The sequence below is a fragment of the Bubalus kerabau genome, chromosome 4 (assembly GCF_029407905.1).
Source record: "Bubalus kerabau isolate K-KA32 ecotype Philippines breed swamp buffalo chromosome 4, PCC_UOA_SB_1v2, whole genome shotgun sequence".
Taxonomy (NCBI): Eukaryota; Metazoa; Chordata; class Mammalia; order Artiodactyla; family Bovidae; genus Bubalus; species Bubalus kerabau.
Genome location: NC_073627.1, coordinates 158,476,609 through 158,501,708, shown reverse-complemented (window position 1 = coordinate 158,501,708; position 25,100 = coordinate 158,476,609). Strand labels below are relative to the sequence as shown.

Sequence of the window (25,100 nt, the reverse complement as noted above, 5' to 3'; positions counted from 1 at the left end):
CTGAGGACTAATGAGATTGGGAGATTCCACAATGTTCCACGGCCTCCAAGTTCACATATCATGACATCTCAATTTTAATATCTTACTGAGGTAAGAGACTTAAAAAAAACTGTAAAGAGTCTGTGTTGCTCAGGAGTTGCTGGTTCTATAAGATCCAGTAAGCGTCACTCTGGCTTTCCTAAACTTTGAGCTTCAGTTGCATGTCAGACAGTGGAGGTGGCCAAATGCTGATGCCATGGAGCAGCAGCAGGCGGCACCACTCAGGGGCAGATGAATTCTTACGCCTCCAACATGCCTGGCCAGTCTGCTGTTCACGTGAAGCGACGCTCAGCAGATCAGGGCCACCTTGGTCTGCAAACGCAAGTCATTGTTCCCTGATTAATGCAGATTTAATGTCCAAGGTTACAAACTGCTGGGAGGTGGAGAGGGAGAGAGCGAATCTCTGCAGTTTGAGGTCACCAAAACGTAAGCAGCTCGCCCTGACTTGGAGTGAGACAGGTACTCCGTGTACCTTTCCTGTGACTTAAGGCAAGTTACCTAATCTCTCTGAGCCAGTTTCCTAGTCCAGAAAGTGGGGCTAATAAACCTTTCCTCAGAGAGGTGCTAGATTAGAAAGCGTACACCAAAAGAATCAAGTGCATCATAAAACTTCAAAAAAGAGCTATTATTATTGTTATTGTTGTCATTATTACAACAAAAATAATTAGTCCTAGTAGCCTGTGGGAAATTATTTCTACCATAAATTTCTCAGTGGGTAAAATGTTCCAGTCACAGTTCTGACCACCCCAGCCCTGATGCCCAACAACTATTATTAAGCCCACTCTCTATTCTTTCATCATCATCCACCTCTTATTCCTCCTTTCTCCTCTGACAAAAGTCAAATTTGATGAAACTTCATATGTCTCCAGATCAGTCATCCTGGTCTGACAAGTCAAGCACCAGGTGTTTGAATGAGCACCAGGAAGTGTGCCTTGGGGAGGCCGGTGAAGTCAGGAGCGCTGATGGGAACTTTCTGTGGTTTAACCCTCGGTTATCCTTAGGACAGGCCTTGGCCAAACTTCCCTAGACAAATGAGCCTCAAATTTGTGTTTTAAACATTTCAGTTTCCCTCAATATTCACATTCAGTGTGTAACACTTTCCACCTTCAGAAGCTGTCTGAGCCTAAACGCTAAACCCAATGGTCTGCTTCTTTTCCCTTTATTTCATTGATATTTCCCTCACTATAGTATTGTACTGTATACCATAGAGCACTTTGGTTTTGACGTTTTTTTTCCTCCTATGTTATGAGTTATTTCAAAGGAGAATGTTTCTGAGAATTATACTTTTCCTGTGATCGTGGTCATTGCATTATTTTTAGATTTTCCCACAAATTTTGCCTATTTCATTATTTGCCTTAGGAAGCATACCCTATTTTTATTTGCCTTCTCTTGAATTAGATGTGGGTTTAATGCTCAGAGGAAAAGAAAACCCTGTAGAATGAACTAGTCCTCAAGACACTGCTGTAACTAGGGGAGCTGATGGCTTACATCAATCACTTAGAGTTTTATTCTAGTTTTTACCAACTTTAAAGACAAAAATATAAAGGTTGAGAGAGAATGAGACTAAAGTAAAGAGACATTGTGTTCTGACATTAAAAGCATCGGGGAGCCTAGTTTGGTTTGAGGCGCTGGGAAGGATCTTTGAGTATCTCCTATATGCAGGCACTTTACAGACTCACTTAACGCTCTTGTGAAGTTCAGATTCCACTTTACAGAGGAGGAAATTCAGGCTCAGAGAAGTGAAAATAACCTTGACCAAGATCATGTGTGTAGTAAATGCTGGAGCTGAGCTACATGCTTCCCAGTTTTCCTTGGTGGACCCCAGAGTCCAGTCATCTACTCGGTGCATGACTGCTCCTCATCGTTTGTCTGTGTCTCCTCATTTGTAAAATAGAGAATCCGGATTGAGAACTACGAGGTCTCCAGATGTCCCTTATAGTGTTAACACTCTTGAGTACAGAGGGCGTGTGAGCATGATTAGAAGGATTGGCTGTTTATGAGCCAATCAGAGTTATTGGTTAAACACCTCTCTACCAGGCCAAGGTGGGAAGGAGAGGGTAAAAGTTAGAGAAAAAAAAAAAAAAACCAACAAACCAACTTGGGTGAGAAGTCTATAAAAACTGGGTATTGCGAAAGTTCATCCTATTTGGCAGCTGCTGCCTCATCCACAGTTTCTGATAGATCCAAGAGGACTCTCCTCTCTCAAACTGTAAGTAAAGAACCTCCTTTGTCTACCTGGAGAATACCAGGGAGTCAGAGGTTAGTGATAGCACTAAGCACAGAGAACGTTTGTTGGCTTTTGTTTTCAGGAAAAGTGTGATGGTGGCTGAAAGCGTGGTGATCTGTTGAAATGATTGTTTTCCTCTCTACCCATCCTGGTAGATCCAGACCGATCCAGTTACCAGCAGTCCCTGTAAGAGGGCTCTTTTGAGTCTTTGGCTTAGGGAAAACAGAGTGAATAGTCCTATTTGGTTAGATTCTACTCAGTTTTTGAAATGCCTGCTCATTTCTGCTCCCTGCATAACAACTGCTTATTCCAATGATTTATTTACATATCTATCTCCTTATGTAATTTTCTTCATTCTCTTCCCACACCTATTAAAACTTGCACTGAAGTTTCTTTGTCACAGAAATGAACTCCTGGCTTGTTTTTCCCTTCATCTGCACCCACGGCTCAAATGAGAAAATGGAACAGGCATCACGGAGCATAGTCGTCCTTTGATTATGAATTGTCAAACATTTCCCTTATTTGATACTTTCTATAACATTTCCTACTATAGAAAACGTATGAAAATCCTACAGCTTGAGATATTTAAAATCAAAAGCTGCTGATGTATTTTGCCATAGTTGTTCTACTATCTGAAGAATAGGCATGTTGTGAGGATATGTTGCCTTTTAAAATAAACTTCTCTTTAAATAGTTGGGGCTTCCCCGGTCACTCAGATGGTAAAGAATCTGCATGCAATGCAGGAGACTCAGGTTCCATCCCTGGGCCTAGGAGATTATAGGTACCTAGAGTTCCATTAGCTGATGTGGATCCAGCAGGGCTCCTGCTCCGCCGCCACCATCGCTTGAAGCAAGGTTCATCTGCAGACAATCCAGGCCCAGGCTAGACCTGAGGTGCTGGGTTAGGGAACAGAGTATAGTTGCTGTAAATCTAGGGTTCCTTTGGTTTAGGTGCCAGTTTAGAGGAAAGAGCAACACTCAGGTCTCTTTGTGAGCTGCTCCACATGTGTTCAAAGGCACCAGGGATCAGGCTGCTTTAGAGCATCTCACTGGACTTGTCACTATGGAATCAGATACATAACAAAGCTGTGGGCATGTTCCTGCATCTGTATGTGAAAGTGCCAAATGCAGTGCCTGACAATCATGGGCTTTCAGTGAATAAGCCCCTCATGTCTTCCTGAAAATCCACCTGCCGTGTACATGGAGAAGCAAATGAATTCTCTACACCCTTATATTCTCCAGGAGTTAAATATTGATATTTTACACATTATTATATTTTCAGAGAGTCTCTTTAAAGAAGGCAGAAAGAACTATATAACAGGGTTTCATCTGTTATTCTGCTGAAGAAGGATTGGAAAAAGAATTCCAAGTCATAAGCCAGTAGAATGTGAATTACAGTCCTAAAACATGACAACTTAGAAGGGGTATCAGACACATTCTTCCTGGGCCTGAATTTCCTCATCTCTAAAGTTAGCAAGGTTGATACACATACCTCTGAGTTCACCTGTAGCTCTGTTTTCTGTAGTTACCTTCTATTCATGTATGTTTGTGCTCGCAACCTTCTCCCAGATTTGCATATGTATTACCTGATAATATGGGGCTTCCCTGGTGGCTCAGGTAAAGAATCTGCCTGCAATGCAGGAGACCTGGGTTTTATCCCTGGGTCAGGAAGATCCCCTAGAGAAGGGAATGGCAACCTACTATAGTATTCTTGCCTGAAGAATTCCACAGACAGAGGTACAGCCCATGGGTTCACTAAAAGTCAGACATGACCGAGCAAGTAACACTTTCATTTATACCTGTTTATTATGTTTAGTAAATAATGTAATATATAAACGTATTCACTGAGAAATAAAACATTAAAAAAAAAACATAAAGTGACCTATGAGAGTCACCCCACCCTATTTCATTCCCCAGGAGTAAGCTCAGTGTGGTTATTCTCTGCTTATATAAACCCATAAACAGTATGTGTGCATACCATTTTTGTTTAATTTAAAAAAGAGTGACATTATGTATTGCACACTTTTCTAAAACTTGCCTTTATTTTTTTCTTAATCATATAATGTAAACAACTTCCTATCACACTTTTTAAAAAGTTGGCATGAGACCTTAGTAAGCAGAAGCTTAGGGACACAGAAATCATTCTCTATCATTACCCACTTCCAGCTGGCCTCCTCTCATCGAGTGGTGAACATTAGCCTGTGACCCTGTTTTATGATTAACAGAGAAGCAATATTTGTGCTGATGTGGTACAGAACTTTAATCCCTCTGTAGAAGTTTAACTTCTCGTAAACAGTATTGGTTCGATTTGACCTTTTCTCTGTTTTTTTTTTTCTAGTTGAGTCAGCACACTCAGACTGAAGCAAATCACTTGGTAGTAAACAGAAATATGGAAGTCCATTAGGGAATTATTTTTTTAATTAAAAAATGAGAAATACGGATTCCAGAATTTTCATAAAGCCTTATAAAAAGCATCCTCATGTTTATTATGTGATTCCACAAATACATTCTAAGCAACTACAATGAGTAGGTTGCTCACAGGTCACATGTGATCCATCTGGCAGTGAGACAACCAGAACAGATATTACAGCCATTTAATCCATAGTAAGCTAAGACTCAGAAAAGTTATCAATTTGCCCATGATCCCAGTGAGGAAGAGGCAGAGCTGGTCCTTGAACCCAGGTCTGTCTGATCTACTTCTGTGTAAATGTATCAGATATTTATGAATTGGTAATGTGGTGTGGGGTTAATGAAACATAGCTGAAGGATTTTTGGTACTCTGGTGGGAATCACCAAGGACATTAGAGTCACCCAAAGGCCAGTTCCTTTTTCCAGTCTCACTGTTTCTGTGGAAGAGGGAGTATTCCTCCTTATCCCAACATGTGCCTTATTAGCTATTTGTCCTTGGACAAATAATTAACCTATCTTCCATCTTTTTCTTATCTATCATATGGCAGAGGGTGTGGAAAGGGGGGAAGCCTGGCTACCTTTTGAGATTATTGTGAGGAGTGCACTTTATAATGCATGTAGAGCAATTAGCAGAGTGCATGGCAGTAAATAGCATTTGCTATTATTGGGCTATGTTTTTCTTCTGTTTTATTAAGGAAACTTTTTTTTTTTTTGGTATTTTTCAACTCCTTTATGACAGGAGAAAACTTTAGAGGAGAAATCTAGGCTGAGAGAGAAAATTTGTGCTTTGGCTTAAAGTTCACCAACCTCAGGTTGTCTTAAATCTGACATGAAGATCTGGAGATCAGGTCCAAATCTAACAGTCCCTGACTACAATTTAGGAACTAACATATAAACAGGGGGAACACTATCTTCGGGTGGCTGGGATATAAAGGGTATTGGAAAATTATCTTCTTTGTGATTATTTCCCGCTACCTGTTCTGGTACCCCAGTGACAGCATTGTGGTTCTATTCTCGGAGTTAAGTGTTGAAGCGAGAGTAGCCACAGTGAGCCCCATCAGTTATACCTTGTCAGGAATTAGTTCAGTAGCCACTGACTTCTCTATCAAGGGATACAATACTGACAGCTTGCTTTGAAAAGACACAGAAAATATCAAGATCGATTTGCCAGAAGGACAACTGGGTGCTCATCCTAGGTGGGACCTTGGAGAAGTCAGTTAGCTTCTCCAAGTCTTAGCTTGTTCATTAATGCATGAAGATAATACTTGTCCTCATTATCTCATTGTTGAATGGATGGAATGAGAAGTGAGGGGTCCCTTAGTTTCCAGAAAGTAGAAAGCAGACACAGGGCATCTACCCTGTGTGTGAGTATATGAGGGGAGAGGAGACAGAGGAAAGGAGGAGACCACAGGGTAATCTTCACTGCCATTTTTTCCTTTGATAATCCAACGTATTCTAACATCCAAGATGAGAGTCCTGTAAGCTTGCATTTTCAAGACTAGCCCTAAGTGGCAGCAAACAGGAGCAATGATCCCCTTTAGATGACCACTACTGAGAAGTTGCTTGGATAGGGGATTTTTGAGCCAGAGTCTGTCCTTGCCAAAGCAATGAAGCTGAGAATTACTGGAGCAGGAATCAAAACATGACGTTAGCATCCTTGGATGCCAATGTTCAGCCCAGAGGTTAGGAAAAATCCTCCCCGTCTGCCCCAGATAGTCTCACAGGTGGTTGAAGATAAGAAAAAGGAGACGCACTCCATCCTCTATGTCCCAAAGCTGAAGAGAAGTTAAATTCAAGGCCAAATGGCAGCTTCTCCTCTGAAGCTTGCTGCCTAGACAATACTCTGGTGAGACTATAGGCAAACAGAGTAAAGTGAGGAATGCCACAGAGGCGGAAAGCTTCACTATCCTGGCTTCAAAGTCAGCCAGGGAGAGACAGTCGATTACTGCCATGATCCCTGTTTGTCAGATTTAAGTAGATCACTCATTAGTTGGTTGAGTTATAAGATCAGTCATCCCAGTGATTTCCTGAAAGACACTCTGTTTAGGATCACCATGACATTTGGCATCCCACCTTCATCCATTAGGGCTAATTGCAACTACTTAGGCTTCAAAACAGAACAGACCTCATTTGTTTAGCTAGTTGTAGAAATGGGCCAGAAATGTCAGAGGAGCCTATGGGGCTTTTCTGCACACCTGTTGTCTTGGGCATGAATCCATGTGAAAGACCCACAGTTCAATTCACAACTAACTCTCCTACACTCTTTTCCAGACCTGTCACCATGGCCCACCAGTTTCCAGCCCTCACTTCAGAACAGAAGAAGGCACTCTCAGAAACTGCCCGACGCATTGTTGCCAACGGGAAGGGGATCCTGGCTGCAGATGAGTCCGTAGGTGAGCGTAGGAAATATCACACTACAAACATCCTCCTGATTCTCCACTTAGCAAAGGCAACTGGATCATATTCTCTCTCCTCTGAGAGGAAATAAAGGTTTATGTACACAGGAGGGGGAACAGAAGACTCAGTAAGCACAGACCTTTTGTGTCTTGTCATTCCAGAAGACAGATTTCTGAACACCAAGTGAACAGGCTCAAGTCCTACATCCCAGCTGTAGCAAGGCCAGGAACTCAGTAAGCAGGATGAGACCTCTGCCCCTGATGAGAAGTCAGTGTAAAGCCAGCCAAGGATGGGCGGTGAGAGCAGCAAAGTGTCAACATCAGGAATGGGGCAGAGCTTGTGACTGAGAGCAGCTCAGGATGGCACAAGGGAGGGCCTCAAAGGCCCCCTGATAAAATGACAGGAGTCAGAGAAGTCAAGAGCCTGCCTAACCCCTCCTTCCACTGTCTATACATCCGGTCGGATCAGAGCTGGACAAGGGAAGAGCTAAAGAGGCCTGAGGGCCTTGCAGCCCCATTTGTATCCAATGGTGGCATACACCTTGATGACACGTCCAGCACATGCTCTTCCTCACCAGCATCGTGACAGCAGCCAGGTCTTTTCCTGAGGAGACAAAAAAAAGAGAGAGGAACTCTGAGTCACTCAGTCATGCCCAACTCTTTGGGACCCCATGGACTGCAGTCCACCAGGCTCCTCCGTCCATGAGATTGTCAGGAGCTCTGAAGATCTAAGTAAAAAACAAGCATTGCTGTCCATCCTGGTGAGGATCAGTGGTTGGTATGGAGGGGGTTGGCAGGGAAGCACCAGCCTGTTCCTTACACTGTCTTCACCCGCCCATGTAGGCACAATGGGGAACCGCCTGCAAAGGATCAAGGTGGAGAACACGGAAGAGAACCGCCGGCAGTTCCGCGAACTCCTCTTCACTGTGGACAGCTCCGTCAGCCAGAGCATCGGGGGTGTGATCCTCTTCCATGAGACCCTCTACCAGAAGGATGGCCAGGGAAAGCTGTTCAGAGACGTCCTCAAGGAAAAAGGGATCGTGGTGGGAATCAAGGTGAATACATCTCGCTCCCATCTCACCACAGCCACACTCACAACACAGAGGCTGGGACAGGGCCAACACGAGGAGCACTCTCATCATCTGATTGCTCTTCTCACTCCTTTCCATCCTCACCATCCCACTGAGAAACAGATCCTCTTCTTGAGCTTTCCAGTACCGTCTTCTTTCAACCATTTTCCTACAAAGAACTTAATCTCTTTGTGTCTCCATTTTCTCATTTTTAAAATGGGAATAATAGTACTTTCCTCATAAAGTTCTTATAAAAATAAAGTGAGCTTGTAAAACAGTGCCTGTCACACCATTATTATTTAGTTCATGATAGTTATTACCGTCAAAACACTTACTGTTCTACTGTAACTAGGTCTTCCAAAACTTCACGAACTTCTCAAGAGTGATCATCCGTATTTGTTAAGTACTTACAACTCCAGGTGCTCATTTACTCCTCATAACCTCTAGAGATAGACTCAGTTATTATCCCTATTTTAGAGATGAGGCAAGAAAACAGAACTACAGGGAGTAGTATAACTTGTCCACAGCAAGGCAAACTTGGAGCCGGTTCGAACCCAGACTGCTGCCTCTTGGGCTCATGACCATAGCCTCTGTTATGTTGACAGTAGAGGCTGCATCCCTATTCCTCTTAGCTCCTATAAGAGCACAGGGCTTAATATGTGCAGCGCTCGATTAATGTCTCTTGAGTAAATGAATGAATCATTTAAAGGAAGTGGCTCTTATACGGGCACCTCTTCGTCTCAGGTGCTATCAGATTACTTCTTGCTTCTCAAGCTCCAGGCCTGTGCTTTCCATACTTTCCATCCTCTTAGGGTTGATACCCTTACACTGTTCTTTCCAGATAACTTCACTTCTACTGTGGACTGAATTGTGTCCCCTCAATGACTAACGTACTTTCCTAATTCAACTCCTTGGTTTGTGAAAGATGAGAACTACTATTTAGCACCAGGGGCTCTGCTTGTATTTTCCAGGGACACCTGACACCTGCTAATTGTTAATTATTTATATTCACAGTTAGATCAAGGAGTTGCTCCGCTTGCAGGAACAAACAAAGAAACCACCATTCAAGGTGAGGATTTTGCCCACTGATATGAATCATGCCTGTATATGCCAGAAATGAAGACAAGCAAAGAAGTGATGGAGGGAAACAAACTGACTATCACGCTAGGTTTAGAGGCACACACCTGTTCTTCAGCCCCAGCTACTCTATTTAACAACTGTATGCCCTCAGGCTAGTCACTTACATATTCTGAGTCTCCATTAAAGTGAGATAGCAATATCTACTTTGCAGAATAGGTGTGGGAATTAAAGTAGACACTGCACATAAAATGCTTATCAACAGAGCCCTGGACAGAGAAGATACTTTATACTTGGGAATATTATTTTAGAAAAATCTAGCAGCAGTAAGAAGGAAAGATCCCAAGCTATGGGGTCAGACACATTTGGGTCTGGATGCTGCTTCCATCACTCACTAGATAATCTTGCAAGAGATAGGTATAAGCCTATCTGCCCAAGAGATAGGTATAAACCATAGCACTGGGTTAGCTAAGCAGACTAAATCTCAGCTCTGTCTCTCTTTAGCTATTCAAACTTGAAGTTACTTTACCTCTCAGAGCCTCAGTTTTTGAATCTTTAAAATGAATATACAACTATGAGTTATATGACTATTAGGTTGTAACAATATAACAACTATTAGAGTTGTTATGATCATTAAATGAGAGAAGATGTGCAAAATATTTAGAATCATGCCTTGGAACACAGTAAGTACTAAAATATTAGTTTACTCATTTTATAGAGTATATAATATGTATATCAAAATTAAATTTATTAAACACAGATCTTTTGACTTAGTACTGGGATGTTTATTTCTTTGCTGTATGTTTTGGGTCCTCAAGCTCTGTGACTGAATGCTAAGCAAAAGGGGAACCCCTTCACTTTATCAGCAGCAGTCAGGGATGCAAATAAGCCTTTGTCTCTCATGACTTGCAGGGCTTGATGGCCTTTCTGAACGCTGTGCTCAGTATAAGAAAGATGGTGCTGACTTTGGGAAGTGGCGTGCTGTGCTGAAGATTGACAACCAGTGTCCATCCCATCTTGCTATCCAGGAAAACGCCAACACCCTCGCCCGCTATGCCAGCATCTGTCAGCAGGTGCTCTTCCTTACCCTTGGCCTCAAATACAGTAGGCAAGAGTTTTCTTCAAAGCCCAACTTTCTAATTTTACTGTAACTATACATGATCCTTCCTTTTCTCTCACCACTATAATCTGATGCCATTTTTTTTTTTTTTTTTACTACTTATACTAGGGGTGGTAGAGTAAGATTTGGTTCTACAAGGAACCAAATGAATCCAAAAGGCAAACATAATCAAGTGTGGCCTTCTACCAAAGCACTATAAGCTGAGTCTTGAAAACCATCATCTCTTGAGGCCAGGGCATTCACATGTCTATGCCCCACCGTGACCAAGGACACGAGCCTCTTAATCCCCAGCTCAAGGGTGACAGCCTTGATCTGGTTCCAATTCAAGTAATTTGTTGGAGGACGGTAGCTTGATGCTCAAGTTTCCAACCTGTTGCAAAGTGCGTCTGGGATCCAACTTAAGTCTGATTTGCTTGTGTGGGTACAGTCCTGGGGTTACCAGAATTGTGGGCACTTGGAGCTTCCCAATCAGAATTGAAAACATTGCTTGAATTCCTTAATTAACCCATACAAGAGGCATCTTTATTGGTGATTTAAACTTGCCTGCCCTAAAAGGATGACATATAGGTTCTGAGGTAGTAGAATAGTCTCTAGAATGATATACAGAAATAGAGTTTGCATTTACTGTACCCCATTTCAAGGAAAACTGTTTTTTTCCTCACTGTTCTTTTTTAGCTAAACCACAGATGCTCACTAGATATCCCGTTAAATTTATTTTCATTGACTTTAAGTCATTTATATGATATTTCTCCATAAGGGCTTCACCCTATACCAGTTGGAATGTTAAATATCTTAAGGAAAAGATCCCAGTGAACAGAGCTTCATTCTGTCCCCTCTATTTTTCTCTTTAGAATGGTCTGGTACCCATTGTTGAACCAGAGGTAATTCCTGATGGCAGCCATGACATGGAACACTGCCAGTATGTTACTGAGAAGGTAAGTCTTAAACATAAAGGTGGCAATGCCAGTTAAAAAATCTGTTTTTAAGTAACAGTTGTTACTTATATCTCAGCTGTTACATGTGAAGTATTCTACGGTTAGAATCATTATGTAGTGTTGAGAAGGTAAGGAGGTATCATCAAACCTTCCCCTTTTGGGGGCACATGGTACAGTCCTTGTGAAAAAGCAGATCTGCATTACCAAGACTAGGGTTTAAGCATCCATATTCCCAGCTGTGGGACCTGGGGCAAGTCATATCATCTTTTTGGACCTCATTTCCATTATGTTTAAGAGATTTTAAAGTAAGATGAGGCTTCCATGAGAAAATGTAATTAGAAGGTGATTTTTTCACATATGACTTTCTAAATTAGCCACATACATCTGTACGAAAGCAAGAAAGTCCTCAGTTTCTCCACTTGCAAAATGAGGTGGACTGAAATGAGCTCTGAAAGCACTCCTGCCTGTAAAATTTATATTTTTATGATCACTCAGCTTCTATGGGGATAGAGAATGGAGGCTGATTTGGATGTCCCCAGTGAATTAAATCAAGGCAGACTCAATTGACCAAAGGGAGTAATGGGAAGGAAGCAGTGAGGGGCTTCTGGGAAGCAGAGCCATCCAGGTAGTCCGTGCAGTGAGCAGCTAGGGGAGGGGCAGCAGGGACAGGCTGGCTTGGCTGTGGTTTGCAGGCAACTCCCTGATTGAGCCTAAGGGTTGGTTGGGAAGCTTTGGCCAAGCAATGTGTGGGAATTCCTTCATCCTCCTTCCCTGCAGTATAGAAGTGACTCTATACTGCAGAGTCAGATGACGCCATGGCCGGCTCCGGGTTTCACCTATGTGGGTCATTTGTCCTTCAGGTCCTGGCTGCTGTATACAAGGCCCTGAATGACCATCACGTTTACTTGGAGGGCACCCTGTTGAAGCCCAACATGGTGACTGCTGGACATGCCTGCACCAAGAAGTATACTCCAGAGCAGGTGGCGATGGCCACGGTTACAGCTCTCCACCGTACTGTTCCTGCAGCTGTTCCTGGTAAGATTTTCTTTCTTCTCTAACTTGAGGTCTTAGTCCTCACTCTTTGAAGGAATGCCAGAAGCATTTGCATATGTCCAGGACTCTCCTTCCAGCCATGAAACAGATCTCTGTTATCTCACAGGTAGCCAACACTTCTCCCTCAAACTGCATGATGCCACCTATCCTGAGTCCATCAAAATACATACAATCCATTGATTTCCTTGACATTTCACTGCCCTCTTATTTACTAAATCCCTTCTCTCCTCAGCCCAGCTAGCCTCAGCAAAGGCAAGCTAATTTCTCCAACCTAGTCCCATGCAAATCAAGTGGGGAAAAGATTGAGACATGACATTTCTTTTAGGCTCCTTGCTTGCTTTCTCAAGCAGGGTACACAGCCAAGATTAGTGGAGTGGACTGGCTTCTCTCCTTCCAGGCATCTGCTTTTTGTCTGGTGGCATGAGTGAAGAGGATGCTACTCTCAACCTCAATGCTATCAACCTTTGCCCTCTACCAAAGCCCTGGAAACTAAGCTTCTCTTACGGACGGGCCCTGCAGGCCAGTGCACTGGCTGCATGGGGTGGCAAGGCTGAAAACAAGAAGGCAACCCAGGAGGCCTTTATGAAGCGGGCCCTGGTAAGACACTTCTTCTTATGTACTTAATCAAGTGGCTACTTGGGACCTGGCTCTCATTGCTTTCCTCAGGCCATGATGGACTCCAGAGAGTGTCTACCAGGTATTTGAAATTGTGGCATTAGAGCTTAGTAGGAAAGTCAAGGCTGGAGAGAGTTTTGAACTCTCCACACAGGGAGTATAATTGATGTTAGTGGACTGAAGGACAATTTCCACAGAGACACTTTAGAGGCACAATGAAGAGGGCCAAGGAATGAACATGGGATATCTTTCATTTTGAGAAGATGAAGAGGAGAAGCCACCAAGACAAGCAGTGATAATATATATTAAGATGAACTAAGGATTCTAGGAGCAAACAGAACGAAGTTTCAAAGTGTCAATAACAGCACCCTACAAAGAGGTTAAAAATAAAGGTGGGAAAAGGCTTTGGAGATACTGGCATTGAAGGGCATATCAATGACCCTCAACAAAACGGGTTCAGTAAAGAAAAGGTACCCATTCAAGATGCTTGTCAGGAAAAGACACAGAAAGGTTACCAAGAACAATGAGGACAAAGAAGGGTCTTATTCAACTACTAACATTCCTTTTTGAGTACCTATGAACCAAGGATTGGGGTGAACAAAGCAGACACAGCCAGTGCCTTCAGGGGACTTAAGAGTTTAGCCAAATAGGAAAGAGCTTGGCATGTTTAAATGTAAAGCAGAAGGATCCAGAGGAGAGATTAGAGATTAGGAAAGGACAGAGACTTAGAGGAAACAGTGCTACATGAGACAAAATGTTAAATACAGGTGGCAGAGTTGGTCTTAGAAAGGAGGGAAGAGATAGCAAAAAAGGAACAGGATGAGTTTGGAATCAAGTCTGTAGAGGTGGAGAGATGCAGTGGTTGATCACTGATTACAGGTGACGGCATCTGTTGAGAGTGATAAGGGAATGGAGATTTCGGTCTTCACAGTGGGGAACTTGGAATAGTTGTTGAAGTAGTTGCTAGGAAATTGACCAGAGGTTATGGCCAAGCATAAAGCAAGGTGCAGTTGAAATGAATTTGTTTGGTACATTAAATTAGATCCTGAATGTTCCCGACAGCATGTAGGATGATTCAGATCAGCCTAAATGGGAAAGAGCAGGGTTGAAGAATCAGAGTTTAACAGGGAGAGGGAACAAATTTGAGTGATAGCCTTATCCAGCTTGCTGCTGCTGCTGAGAGCGGAGCCTGGGCAAAGAATCAGGTGTAGCCAAAAGTTTGATGATAAGGCAGTAAAGGAAAGGAAGGCTACAGAGAAGCTAAAAACATCATCTCAGAGGTGTAAGAGAGCTGTGAGATTTTAGAGGTAGTGCTTTACCTTTTGATGATGATGGGTGTGGCTCTGCTGGTGTGTGGCTGATGAGGTGGGAAGATACAGCAAATATGATGAAGGGATTATACAAATAAGGGTTAGCCACGCAAATGAAGAGATGCGAAGCTTGTCATCTAGAACAGTGGTTCTCAAGCTTGAGCATGCATCCAAATCACCGGAAAGGTATGTTAAAATGCAGGTGGCTGTGCCCAGCCATGGAGTTTCTGATTCAGAAGGTCTGGGGTCAAGCTGCAGAATTTCCATTTCTAACAAGTGTTTAATTAGGTCCATGAAACCTAACTTCGAAAATCATTGTAGATGTAGAAATAAGTCCTGGAGAGATCAGAAAATGGCAACAGTGACTTGAAGACAGGTACTGCTAAGTGGCATTTGAGTGTTATGATAGGTTTCATAATTCTAAAGTCAACTTTAATTGGAATTTACACAGGGTATCAAATGATATTACAATAACAACTACATAAAATTATATATTCTTATGGACAAATATATGTAGAAAATGTAAAACGTATTTAAATTTTTTTTTTCTTTTTGCTATAGTGAAGCTTCAGCTACACTTGCCTGATGTTTGGCAATATGTCTGGTCATTTTCCTAGCAGACTACTCAACAACTACTCCAAGGTTCCCAAATTGGAACTGAGATTTCCTTTTCCTTATCACTGTATGAGTGAGAAGTTTCTCAACTTTTATTTCTAGGACGGTTGTTGCAGTATTGCTGGTGTTAAAAAGAAACCTTCTTAGTTACAGCAGAGTTCAGGCTTGCCTGAGAAATGCTCAGAAAACGGGGATTTTAAAAAGGAAGTAAGGATAAAAGCATAAAAGGAAGGAATGGTATCAGCAGCAATATTTAGCAAAACCACTGTATGGAAGAAAAATCTACATGAAAGTGTAGCTGGTTTCAAATGAGAAGCAAAGAGGGTCAAGATCAGGTTGCTCTAACTCTGTCTCCTCTCTTACACTTGTGTTTTAGGCTAACAGCCAGGCAGCCAAAGGACAGTATGTTCACATGGGCTCTTCTGGCTCTGCTTCCACCCAGTCGCTCTTCACTGCCAGCTATACCTACTAGAACCCGAGGCTGACCAGCTTGGCTCTGGCGCTCTAGGTGTCTTGGTAGGAGGGCTGAAAGGAAACAACAACTTTTCAACTGACCCTGGAAATTAGATGAAATTAGGTTGCAAGCTACTGGAAACACAACACATGTTAATTTCTTAGACACAAGTGGAAAAAAAATCAGTTATGGAAACATAAGTCTGAATATCAGGGATCTGATGAAATCTCACCCAATGGTTTCCTTACAACGCTTCTAGCTCCCCACACCCCAAAGAGTCTATCTAAGAAAAGAACAGACTTTAAAACAGAACCAGCTCTCCATCCAGATCACCAAATGAAATACCTTCCAAGCTGAGTGCAAAGAAGCGCATCTTATTAAACAGTCTTAGCAGTGGTAGGTTATACAGGAGACAGCTGCAACCAAAAAATGAAATAAAATGTTCTACAAACCTTCAGTTCGTATCAGGTTTTACTTTGTGCTCTTGCTTTCAAAGGATTTGATACATTTCATTACCTTTGAGTCTATAGACCTGCCATTAGCATCAGGATCCTCAACATTGGTTGCTCATTGGATTAACCTGGTAAAATTAAAAAACCCAGGATGTTCAGGCCACGCTCCAGCCAAGTTTGAGAAGTACTAAGCTAGATTTCAACTTTGAGGGTATTTATAAATGAAGGCTATTCATATGTGAAGCAAGCTACATTGTAAAATGATTCCAAACACCATATGGAGTTTAATAAAGCAATCACTGTGATGTTGGTGCTTGGAACATTCCTCATCAAATGGCACAGGTTTTGTGACACAGGACTGCATCTTCCTCTCACATCCAAGCACACCACATAGTTTTGCAGGAAGAAATATTCACATAATTATGCTTATTGGCTTCTGATTTTCAGAATTAACCTATAAAAGCATTAAAGACAAACATAGTTACAAGAGAGAATTTAATTATAACTTTGGACAACATAATAGTAATGATTTTGGTGAAAAAAGAAAGTAATGTTTTAACTGAGAGAAGCTGAGAAATTCAAGAGGGAGAAGATGTGGAGGAAAACAAAGAAAACAGTAATTTACTTAATGGGGAGTCAGGCTACTACTTGAAATTGGTGGAGTAAGAAGTAGTGCTTTAAAAAAAAGGTCCTTTAAGTCTATTAAAATACAAGGGAAATGGATTTAATCATTAAAATATTCCTACCTATAACAAAAATATAGGAAAAGGTAGTAAACTGAATTCTTTGTCTGGAAGACAAAGTTTTCTAAATATTACTTAGAGTGGATAAATTAGGAAGTAGAGGCATAAACATATGATTTAGAGGAATAAGACAGAATTAATTCAAAGGGACTTCTGAGGAAAAAGAAGGGAATGGGACACAGGGAAGATGTTTACTTATGTGCTTCTACAACATTTCAGTGTTTCTTTCCATGTGGCTGTATTACTTTTCTAAAAACAACTACTAATATATTCATATAAACAATTCAAACCTACTTAGAGGTTATTTAATCCAAGGCTTTCATTTTACAGATGATAAAACTGAATCTAGAGAAATTAAATTACTTGAGACAGTCATACATTTAGGGGTTTTAGGGTAAAGCTGAGAGATTAGAATTTAGGTCTTTTTCTCCTATAATGGACACAAGGTCAGGGAAGAAGGTAAGGGCAGGGCAACAGGCTGTGTTCAGTACCTCTGCCACTGGCACTATAGATCTTTTAGGTTTCTTTTTGCATTCATCTACTCAATCAGCAAGTAGTTGATGTGCTAAACTGTCCTGAATGCTGGTAACACTTGATGTGACAAAGCTTTCCTGCCAGAAATTTTTTATCTAGAGCTTATTCAGCTTCCCTAGTGGCTCAGACAGTAAAGAGCCTTCTTGCAATGCAGGAGACATGGGTTTGATCCTGGTGTTGGAAAGATCCACTGGAAAAGGAAATCACTACCCACTCCAGTGTTCTTGCCAGGACAGAGGAGCCTGGCAGGCTACAGTCCATGGGACTGCAAAGAGTCAGACATGACTGAGAGACTAACATTTTCATTTATTCAGCATCACTGACCCTAAGTTGTAAAGAAACCTCTCAGATTCTCATTTATGGTTAGGTATAAATTAATAATCAAGGCTGAGCTATTTATGTCTTTTGGTCAAGGCTGAATTACATTGAACTGTGGGTGAAGATTTATATAATGAATTTCCCCCGGCTATCTGATATATTTTCCTGACTACAGTTGTCTTTGAAATCTCAACCCCAGTAATTTCCTTCACTCACAGTAATATGAAGACAAGTGTTACAAACTTCAGTTCCTATTAACTGTGTGGTCACCGAGTGAATGCATTAGTTGTGTCCTAGTTTTGGGTACACTGTCAGATTTATTCTAGGAGTTATTGAAAGTCTACTAAAAATAAAACCTGGTACCAGGCACTGAAAGTAAGTAGGAAAAGTTTCAGGTTTAGAGTAGCTGTGATATTTGCATACCAAGCAATTAAATTTGAGTAGCTAAGCCAGAAACACAAATGCCACTGACTGTGGGTTGGGAAGTGGGGAGGAGAGTCTATCAATATGGCTGGGTGCAGAAAGGGAGGAGGTGACATTTAGTTTGGACATCACAGGATAGCAAAAGCAAAGGAACTCTTAGAAAAGGAACTGCCTTTGTATGAGGAAACATTTGAATAATTCACTGGGAGGAGATGGGACTTCGAAGGCATAAGTAGCCAAAGCTCAGGCCATAAAATAATTACTGAATGCTGGAAGGAATAATAAAAAGGAATTTGGTTTTTCCATGAAAAGGAAGAGGGAGAGAAGTAAGGGAAGAGACCGGGAAATGAGAGAGGGGAAAGAGAAGGCAGGGAAAAGCTAGGGCAATGTGGAATTGTGGGGAGGTCTAAAAGGCTTCTGAGAAGGAGAGAAATATCAACCAATGTAAACCTATTTGTCTTCTTGAGAGGAAGGGCTGAGTTTCACATATGAGTCCACATCATCCTTCACAAAACCAACATGCTGAGATGATTCATAATATGAATTGATTTAGCAGAAGCCAACTGTAACAATGAGAATATATGCTTCTAGAAACTTGCAGAAATCTTGAAGCAGGCTTTGGGCAAATTAGGAATGGGACTTCAAGACCATATGGTCTAGCCGTGCTGGGGTAAGAGTCTCCAGCTGACACTGACATTTCATTCACAGCAACAATGGCGGAAACTGGCATCCAGTGTGCTAGGGAATTGTTCAAGGTCACATAACCTGTACTGAGACTTAGGCTGGTGTGATTTGCAAAGTCCTATGGGAAGGCAATGGCAACCCACTCCAGTACTCTTGCCTGGAGGGTCCCATGGACGCAGGAGCCTGGTAGGCTGCAGTCCATGGGGTCGCTAAGAGTCAGACACAACTGAGCGACTTCACTTTCACTTTTCACTTTCATGCATTGGAGAAGGAAATGGCAACCCACTCCTGTGTTCTTGCCTGGAGAATCCCAGGGACGAGGGAGCCTGGTGGGCTGCCATCTCTGGGGTCGCACAGAGTCGGACACAACTGAAGCGACTCAGCAGCAGCAGCAGCAGCATGGGAAGGTAGTACTCATAGGGAAGCACGAGTTCTGGAGTCCGATAGTCTAGGTTCCAACGCTGGCTCTGCTGCTTCCTAGTCATGTGACCTTGGACACCTTATACAACCTTTCTGTGGTTCAGTTTCTTCCTCTCCAAAATAATAGTATCACGAATTACTGAGAGATTAAATGAGTCAATACATCTCAGTGACACATTCAGAATCTCTTATCCACAACTCTGAAATCCAACAAGCTTTAAAAATCAAAAATTTTCTCAAAAGTTTGCAGTAAATTATTTGGTGGCAAACCCTAACTCAAGAATGTGATCTTGATTCCACTTGATGGGAAGCAGAGATGTGTCTGATGACAGGTGCTGACTCGGACCCTGTAGAGGGGATGATGAAATATATAGCATAAGCATATATTTGCCCTCTAAAATATAAAAAATTTAATTTGTGAAACATATATGTTCTCAAAGCTTTCAGATAAAGAATTGTGAACCTGTTTTTTAGAATAATATCTGCCATGCTTCTAAAGTAACAGATGAACTTTCCATGCTCTAGAGTCCCAAGGCTCATGTAATCCTATGAATACTCTAAGCATATTTTTTACAGAAAATAAATTAAGAGGCAGGAGTAACAGCAAAGCTCAACAGTCAGTTACAGCTCTATTTTCATCACTCGAATGTGGTTTTCTGGCTGTAACATACTCTGTCCTAAGGCTCCTGAAATAGTCTAACACTCAGTACTGGGTGCCACTATATGTAGACATATATAAAATCAGTCAGCAAGTATTCATTTAGCACTACTGTATGCTTGGTGCTGAAAAAATACTATATCATCCTTGTATGCTTACCATTGAGATGAGGAAGGCAAGGATACAGTTAGAAAACAAAATGGTATACAATAATGTGCTAAATTACTGGTATAGGTAAGGTGCTAAAATCAAAAGAGGTGGTATGAATTGCAGACAGTTTATTGCTAGTTGTATGATCTTTGGATCTTGAGTCTCAGTTTTCCCATCTGTAAAAATAAGTTTGCTGTTAGATTAGCAATATTTTTTGTAAAGTGACAGATATATAAGTCATGAATAAATATTTTATTTTTTCTCTGTCAGTTGGCTCTTAAAGAATGGTAAAGGCAGTTGAGTGGAAGTGAAGATGAATTAACTGTGTCCTGATTACAGATTGTATATTTTGAGGAAGTTGTGGGAAATTAGATTAAAATGGTGAGAAATTAGATTAAAATGGTGAGGCCAAGTGGAATGGCACAGTGGGGTGGGAGAGCAGACTGGGCAGGGATATTAGGAAAAGTTTTGCCTTAAAGTAATGAGAAATGGGGACCCCTGAGTAATCTTTGATCAGGGAATAACATAATAGAAGAGTATTGCTAAAAATTAGTTTTTATACTGTAGAATATTGGGAGGAAACTGGGAGCCAGCTAAGTGGTGATAATAGCAAATCAACATAGAGCTGAGCCTCTGGGTGGCAGAAGTCAGTGAGTGGATATGACATCTTTATTTTGATTTTTAAAATATTTATTATTTTCATTTATTTGGCTGCACTGGTCATTTGGTTGCAGCACTCAGGATCTTTGCTCCAGTATGCAGGATCTTGAGTTGCAGAATGTGGGATCTAATTCCCTGAGCAGGGATAGAACTTAGGCCACCTGCATTGGGAGCATGGAGTCTTAGCCACTGGATCTCCACCGAAGTCCCTGACATGAAATCTTTAGGTTGGGAAAAACAACCCCAGACTCTCCTTATGTAGCATAGCTATTTACCATCCTAATAAATCTGTTTTACTGGAACTTGAAAGGCAAGCACTGGGACAAATGAAAATTCAAAATTCTTTTACATCTAATTCTCAAAAAGAGGCTGACGGACATCCATAGACTTAGCCCTTTGAGTATGGTGGCACAGTGAAATATAGAGCATCTTCTAAGCACATAACTAATTCTTCCAGTAGTTCACAGCAACCAGGGGTATGCTGTAGTCCGAAGTCTCAGGTGTGCCCTCTTCAGATGTCCAATGTCAAGGCATCTTTGTGCAGCCACTTCCAGATTTTCCTTGTCCTGCCCTGGTTTTCCCAGGGGGAATTTACAGGCCAGAGTGCAGTCCTGGAATCCAGGGACACAATGACTATCATGTGATAAAGAGGTTTATCTTAGCCATTGGACTGATATCAGAAGTATGTTCTTGAGAACATGGCTCTTGGACTGAAAATAGCACAGGCAAAATTATGAACTGTTTTATTTGTGCAAAATGTAGTTTGGTGTCTTGGAAAGCTGGGTGATTTTTTTTTTTTTACTCGCAGTCTTTCTGCTGTGGAATACATATGACTTACTATTCATTCCCCAGTGAACGAGAATAAAGGACTGCCTGGTCCCACTATATAACTAATACCTGGCATTTATTTTTAAAAAATACATGTTAATTGGACTTGTCCCATTTGCACAGTAAATATATCTGTCCTTTTTCTATTTGGCCATGTTTATAGCCAAATAAGCTATAGCTTATAGCTCAGACAGTAAAGAAATCGCCTGTTATGCAGGAGAGCTGGGTTCAATCCCTTTGTCGGGAAGATCCCCTGGAGAAGGAAATGGTGACCCACTCCAGTATTCTTCCCCGGAGAATCCCATAGACAGAGGAGCCTGGTGAGCTACAGTCCATGGGGTCATAAAGAGTTGGACATGACTGAGCAACAAACACATTGTTATAGAGAAAGCTTTGGTGGTGGTGGTTTAGTTGCTCAGTCGTGTCCGACTCTTGATACCCCATGGACTATAGCCTGCCAGGCTTCTCTGTCCATGGGATTCTCCAGGCAAGAATACTGGAGCGGGTTGCTATTTCCTTCTCAACTCATCCCTACCAATACCCAAGGCCACAAAACATTTTTGAAGGAGGTAGAGAAGGAAGATGAAGGATAAAAATTACAAATGAGGAGCAGTAACTTCAAAAAATGATTGGAATATCTTTTTTTTAATCAAAGTTTACTCTGCAAGCAAATATCATATGGGTCTGCTGGGTATGCCCCTAGATTTGCTGCTGCTATCTTCCTTTAGGAAGACAGATGAAAATGAAAGGCCTCACTCATCAAAATTACAAAGAAATGGAGTATTACAGTAGTTAGCTTCCTTTTTTATTTTCTTTTTGCCACCAAAGACTCCTTTCAGCTACTCTATTTTTGTATTTGGCCACACTGCATGTCTTGTGGAATCTCAATTTCCAACCAGGAATTGAATCCAGGTCCACAGCAGTGAAAGGGCCAAGTCCTAACCACTCGACCACCAGGGAATCCTCTCACCTGCTCATTTTAAACTGTTATCTACTGTGATGAAAATTTTATATTTCAATTCTGGTGGACTGAGATACTGGTGAAACATTTCTGGGTATGTCTGTGAAGGTGTTTCTGAAAGAGAGCTGCATATTAAGTCTGTAGACTGAGTGAAGATTGCCTTCAACAATGCTGAGTGCATTATCCAATTTGTTGAGGGTCTGAATCAAGCAAAAAGGTGAAGGAGGGCAAATTTGTTCTCTGCCCAAGTGGGGCATCCATCTTCTCTCCTTGGACATCAGCATTTCTGGTTCTTAGGCTTCTTTGGATTCAGACTGAATTACGCCATCGGCTTTCATAGTTCTCCAACATATGGACGGCGTACCATGGGACATCAGATATTCTAATCACATGTGCTGTGCTGTGCACAGTCGCTAAGTCATGTCTGATCCTTTGCATCTGCATGGACTGTAGCCTGCAAGGCTCCTCTGTCAATGGGATTTTTCAAGCAGGAATACTGGAGTGGGTTGCCATTTCCTACTCCAGGGGATCTTCCCGACCCAGGGATTGAAGCTGTGTATCTTGCATCTCCTGCATTGGCAAGCAGATTCTTTACCACTGCACCACCTGGGAGCCCAATTCCTATAATCTATCATTCTGTTTTTGTTTAGTTGCTCAGTTGTGTCTGACTCTGCAATCCCATGAACTGTAGCCCACCAGGCCCCTCTCTCCATGGACTTTCCCAGGCAAAAATACTGGAGTGGGTTGCCATTTCCTTCTCCAGGGGATCTTCCTGACCCAGGGTTCAAACCTGCATCTCCACACCTCCTGCATTGCAGAGATTCTTTATTGCTGAGTCACCAGGGAAGCCCCTATCTATCTATCTATCCTATTGGTTTATTAGTTTTCTTTGGAGAACCCCAAAACATCTAAATTTTGCTTCATCTGCTTTAACCCTAATTTTCTTTCTGACTGTTTCATGTGTTAATTCCCACAAGGAATCTGAATAATGCCATAAAAGCCAATGCGGGAGACACAAGAAATGTGGGTTCAGTCCCTGGGTTGGGAAGAGTCCCTGGAGTAGGAAATGGCAACCTGCTGCAGTATCCTAGCCTGGAAAACTCCATGGACAGAGAAGCCTGGAGGACTAGAGTCCATGGGGTCACAGAATTGGACAAGACTGAGAGACTGATCACCCACATACCCACATTAAAAGTTCAGCCTTTTCCTTCAGCTGGTCCCTAAACAAAACCCCAAAAGCCCTCCCCAAGTTTTTGATTGGTTCTTTACCATTGTCCCTAATGGCTACTCAAAACTATCACTATTGACAAGGTTCCCAACTCTACCGCTCATGGTAGTCACCCCTCTTCCTTTCCTCTCATGAACTTGACTATTTTTGGAAGATGGGTCATCTCAAGTAGTTGCTCAGTGGTGTCCACAGTCCATGGAATTCTCCAGGCCAGGAATACTGGAGTGGGTAGCCATTCCCTTCTCCAGATCTTCCCAACCCAGGGACTAAACCTGCATTGCAGGCAGATTCTTTATCAGCTGAGCCACCAGAGAAGCCCTCTCGTCCCTCAGTCAGACACTAAATCTGTACTCTTTCCTTTTCTCCCAATTGGGAGGAAAAAAGCTACCATAGTAAGTCCTCCCATTAGGGCTAAAATTCATCTTTGCTTATCTAATAATTCAATTTTCAGCTGCTCTCCCTTATCTTCAGTTTCTCCCTCAACTGGTTATCTATTCACAATGGAAAAACACTCAGTTTTTCTCTTCAAAAATTCTCCCTTCTTTTTATTCCCTTTTACAGATCAGTAAAATTAAGAATAATCAAAAAAAGGTTGTCATTTTTTTAAAACTAAAGACATATACTCACAGACCAAAATTACTATTATTTCATGAAAGGACTTTTTTATTTCTAAGCGGGGCATTATTTCAGAATAAGGTTAAGGTCTTAAATCAATTTAGCTTTTTTACGACATTATATTGTCCTTGTTTTACCATTTGAATGTAGAACAGTTAACTTTTCATCATGAATTTACAGTATTTGAGAATTGATGTCCTCTTCAGACACTATTTAAGCCCCTGAAAACTGGCTTTTCTCTATTTCAGAAGCTGCTCTTACAGAACTCATTAACAACTTTCTAATTATCCAATCTAAAGGACACCCTTCAACCCTATTTGACATCTCTGCAGCACTCTTCCAGGTCACTTCCCTGTACCAATTATCACTATGTACTGGGTTTCCCAGGTGGTGCTAGTGGTCAAGAACCCACCTGCCAATGCAGAAGGTATGAGATATGGGTTTGATCCTGGGATTGGGGATTCCCTGGAGGAGGGTATAGCAACCCACTCCAGTATTCTTGCTTGGAGAATTCCATGGACAGAGGAGCCTGGCAGGATATGGTCCATAGGGTTGCAGAGTTGGACACGACTGAAGTGACTGAGCATGCACACACTGGGTTTTCCACACTTCTGGCTGTTTCTCAGTCTCCTTTAAATCTTTCCCAGTCACTAAACAAGGCTGGCCCTCAGGATTCCACTCTGGATTTATTTTCTCCTTAAATCTTAATTCATTTCTGTGTCTAAGCACTGGTGAATTCCTAAATCAAATCCTAATCCAGATCTTCCCTCTGCACCATATCCACATCTCCAATTATCTTTAGATATCTCTCACAGATAGACCAAACATTACATGCTCAAAAACTTGAGTAATTAATCTCCTCATTCCACACCAGGTGCACCTTCCTCCTCCTCCACCCTCAGGATTGAGTACCAACCAGCCAAACCCACCTTGAATCTTTACTCTTCTTCAGCCTTTCTCATCCAACTAGCAATCAAGTTTTACTCTGCATTTTTCAAGTTCATATCCTTCTTTCATCTGGCCTTAAAGACACCACAACCTCTCAACAGTACTACTCTTAAGAGACTCTTTGAAGTTAGCATGGAAACGACAGGTCCTTGAACCCTT

General features: G+C 41.8%; 1 protein-coding gene across 1 annotated transcript; it reads left to right on the top strand.

Moving 5' to 3' along the window:
- The first annotated feature begins 1,426 nt into the window (after positions 1 to 1,426).
- Positions 1,427 to 16,106, top strand: ALDOB (aldolase, fructose-bisphosphate B). The gene is made up of 9 exons (XM_055579178.1): positions 1,427 to 2,248; positions 6,946 to 7,067; positions 7,914 to 8,125; positions 9,155 to 9,209; positions 10,130 to 10,290; positions 11,189 to 11,272; positions 12,133 to 12,307; positions 12,723 to 12,922; positions 15,242 to 16,106. Exons 2-9 carry the CDS (start codon positions 6,956 to 6,958, stop codon positions 15,335 to 15,337), a joined length of 1,095 nt encoding a protein of 364 aa, XP_055435153.1. The 5' UTR covers positions 1,427 to 2,248; positions 6,946 to 6,955; the 3' UTR covers positions 15,338 to 16,106.
- Positions 16,107 to 25,100: the final 8,994 nt, after the last annotated feature.

Excerpts from the sequence above, each read along its gene's own strand:
- ALDOB (XM_055579178.1), top strand. The coding sequence starts at position 6,956 with ATGGCCCACCAGTTTCCAGCCCTCACTTCAGAACAGAAGAAGGCACTC. Across the intron at positions 7,068-7,913 it reads GGCTGCAGATGAGTCCGTAG|GCACAATGGGGAACCGCCTG; the intron begins GTGAGCGTAGGA and ends CCGCCCATGTAG. Across the intron at positions 9,210-10,129 it reads CAAAGAAACCACCATTCAAG|GGCTTGATGGCCTTTCTGAA; the intron begins GTGAGGATTTTG and ends CATGACTTGCAG.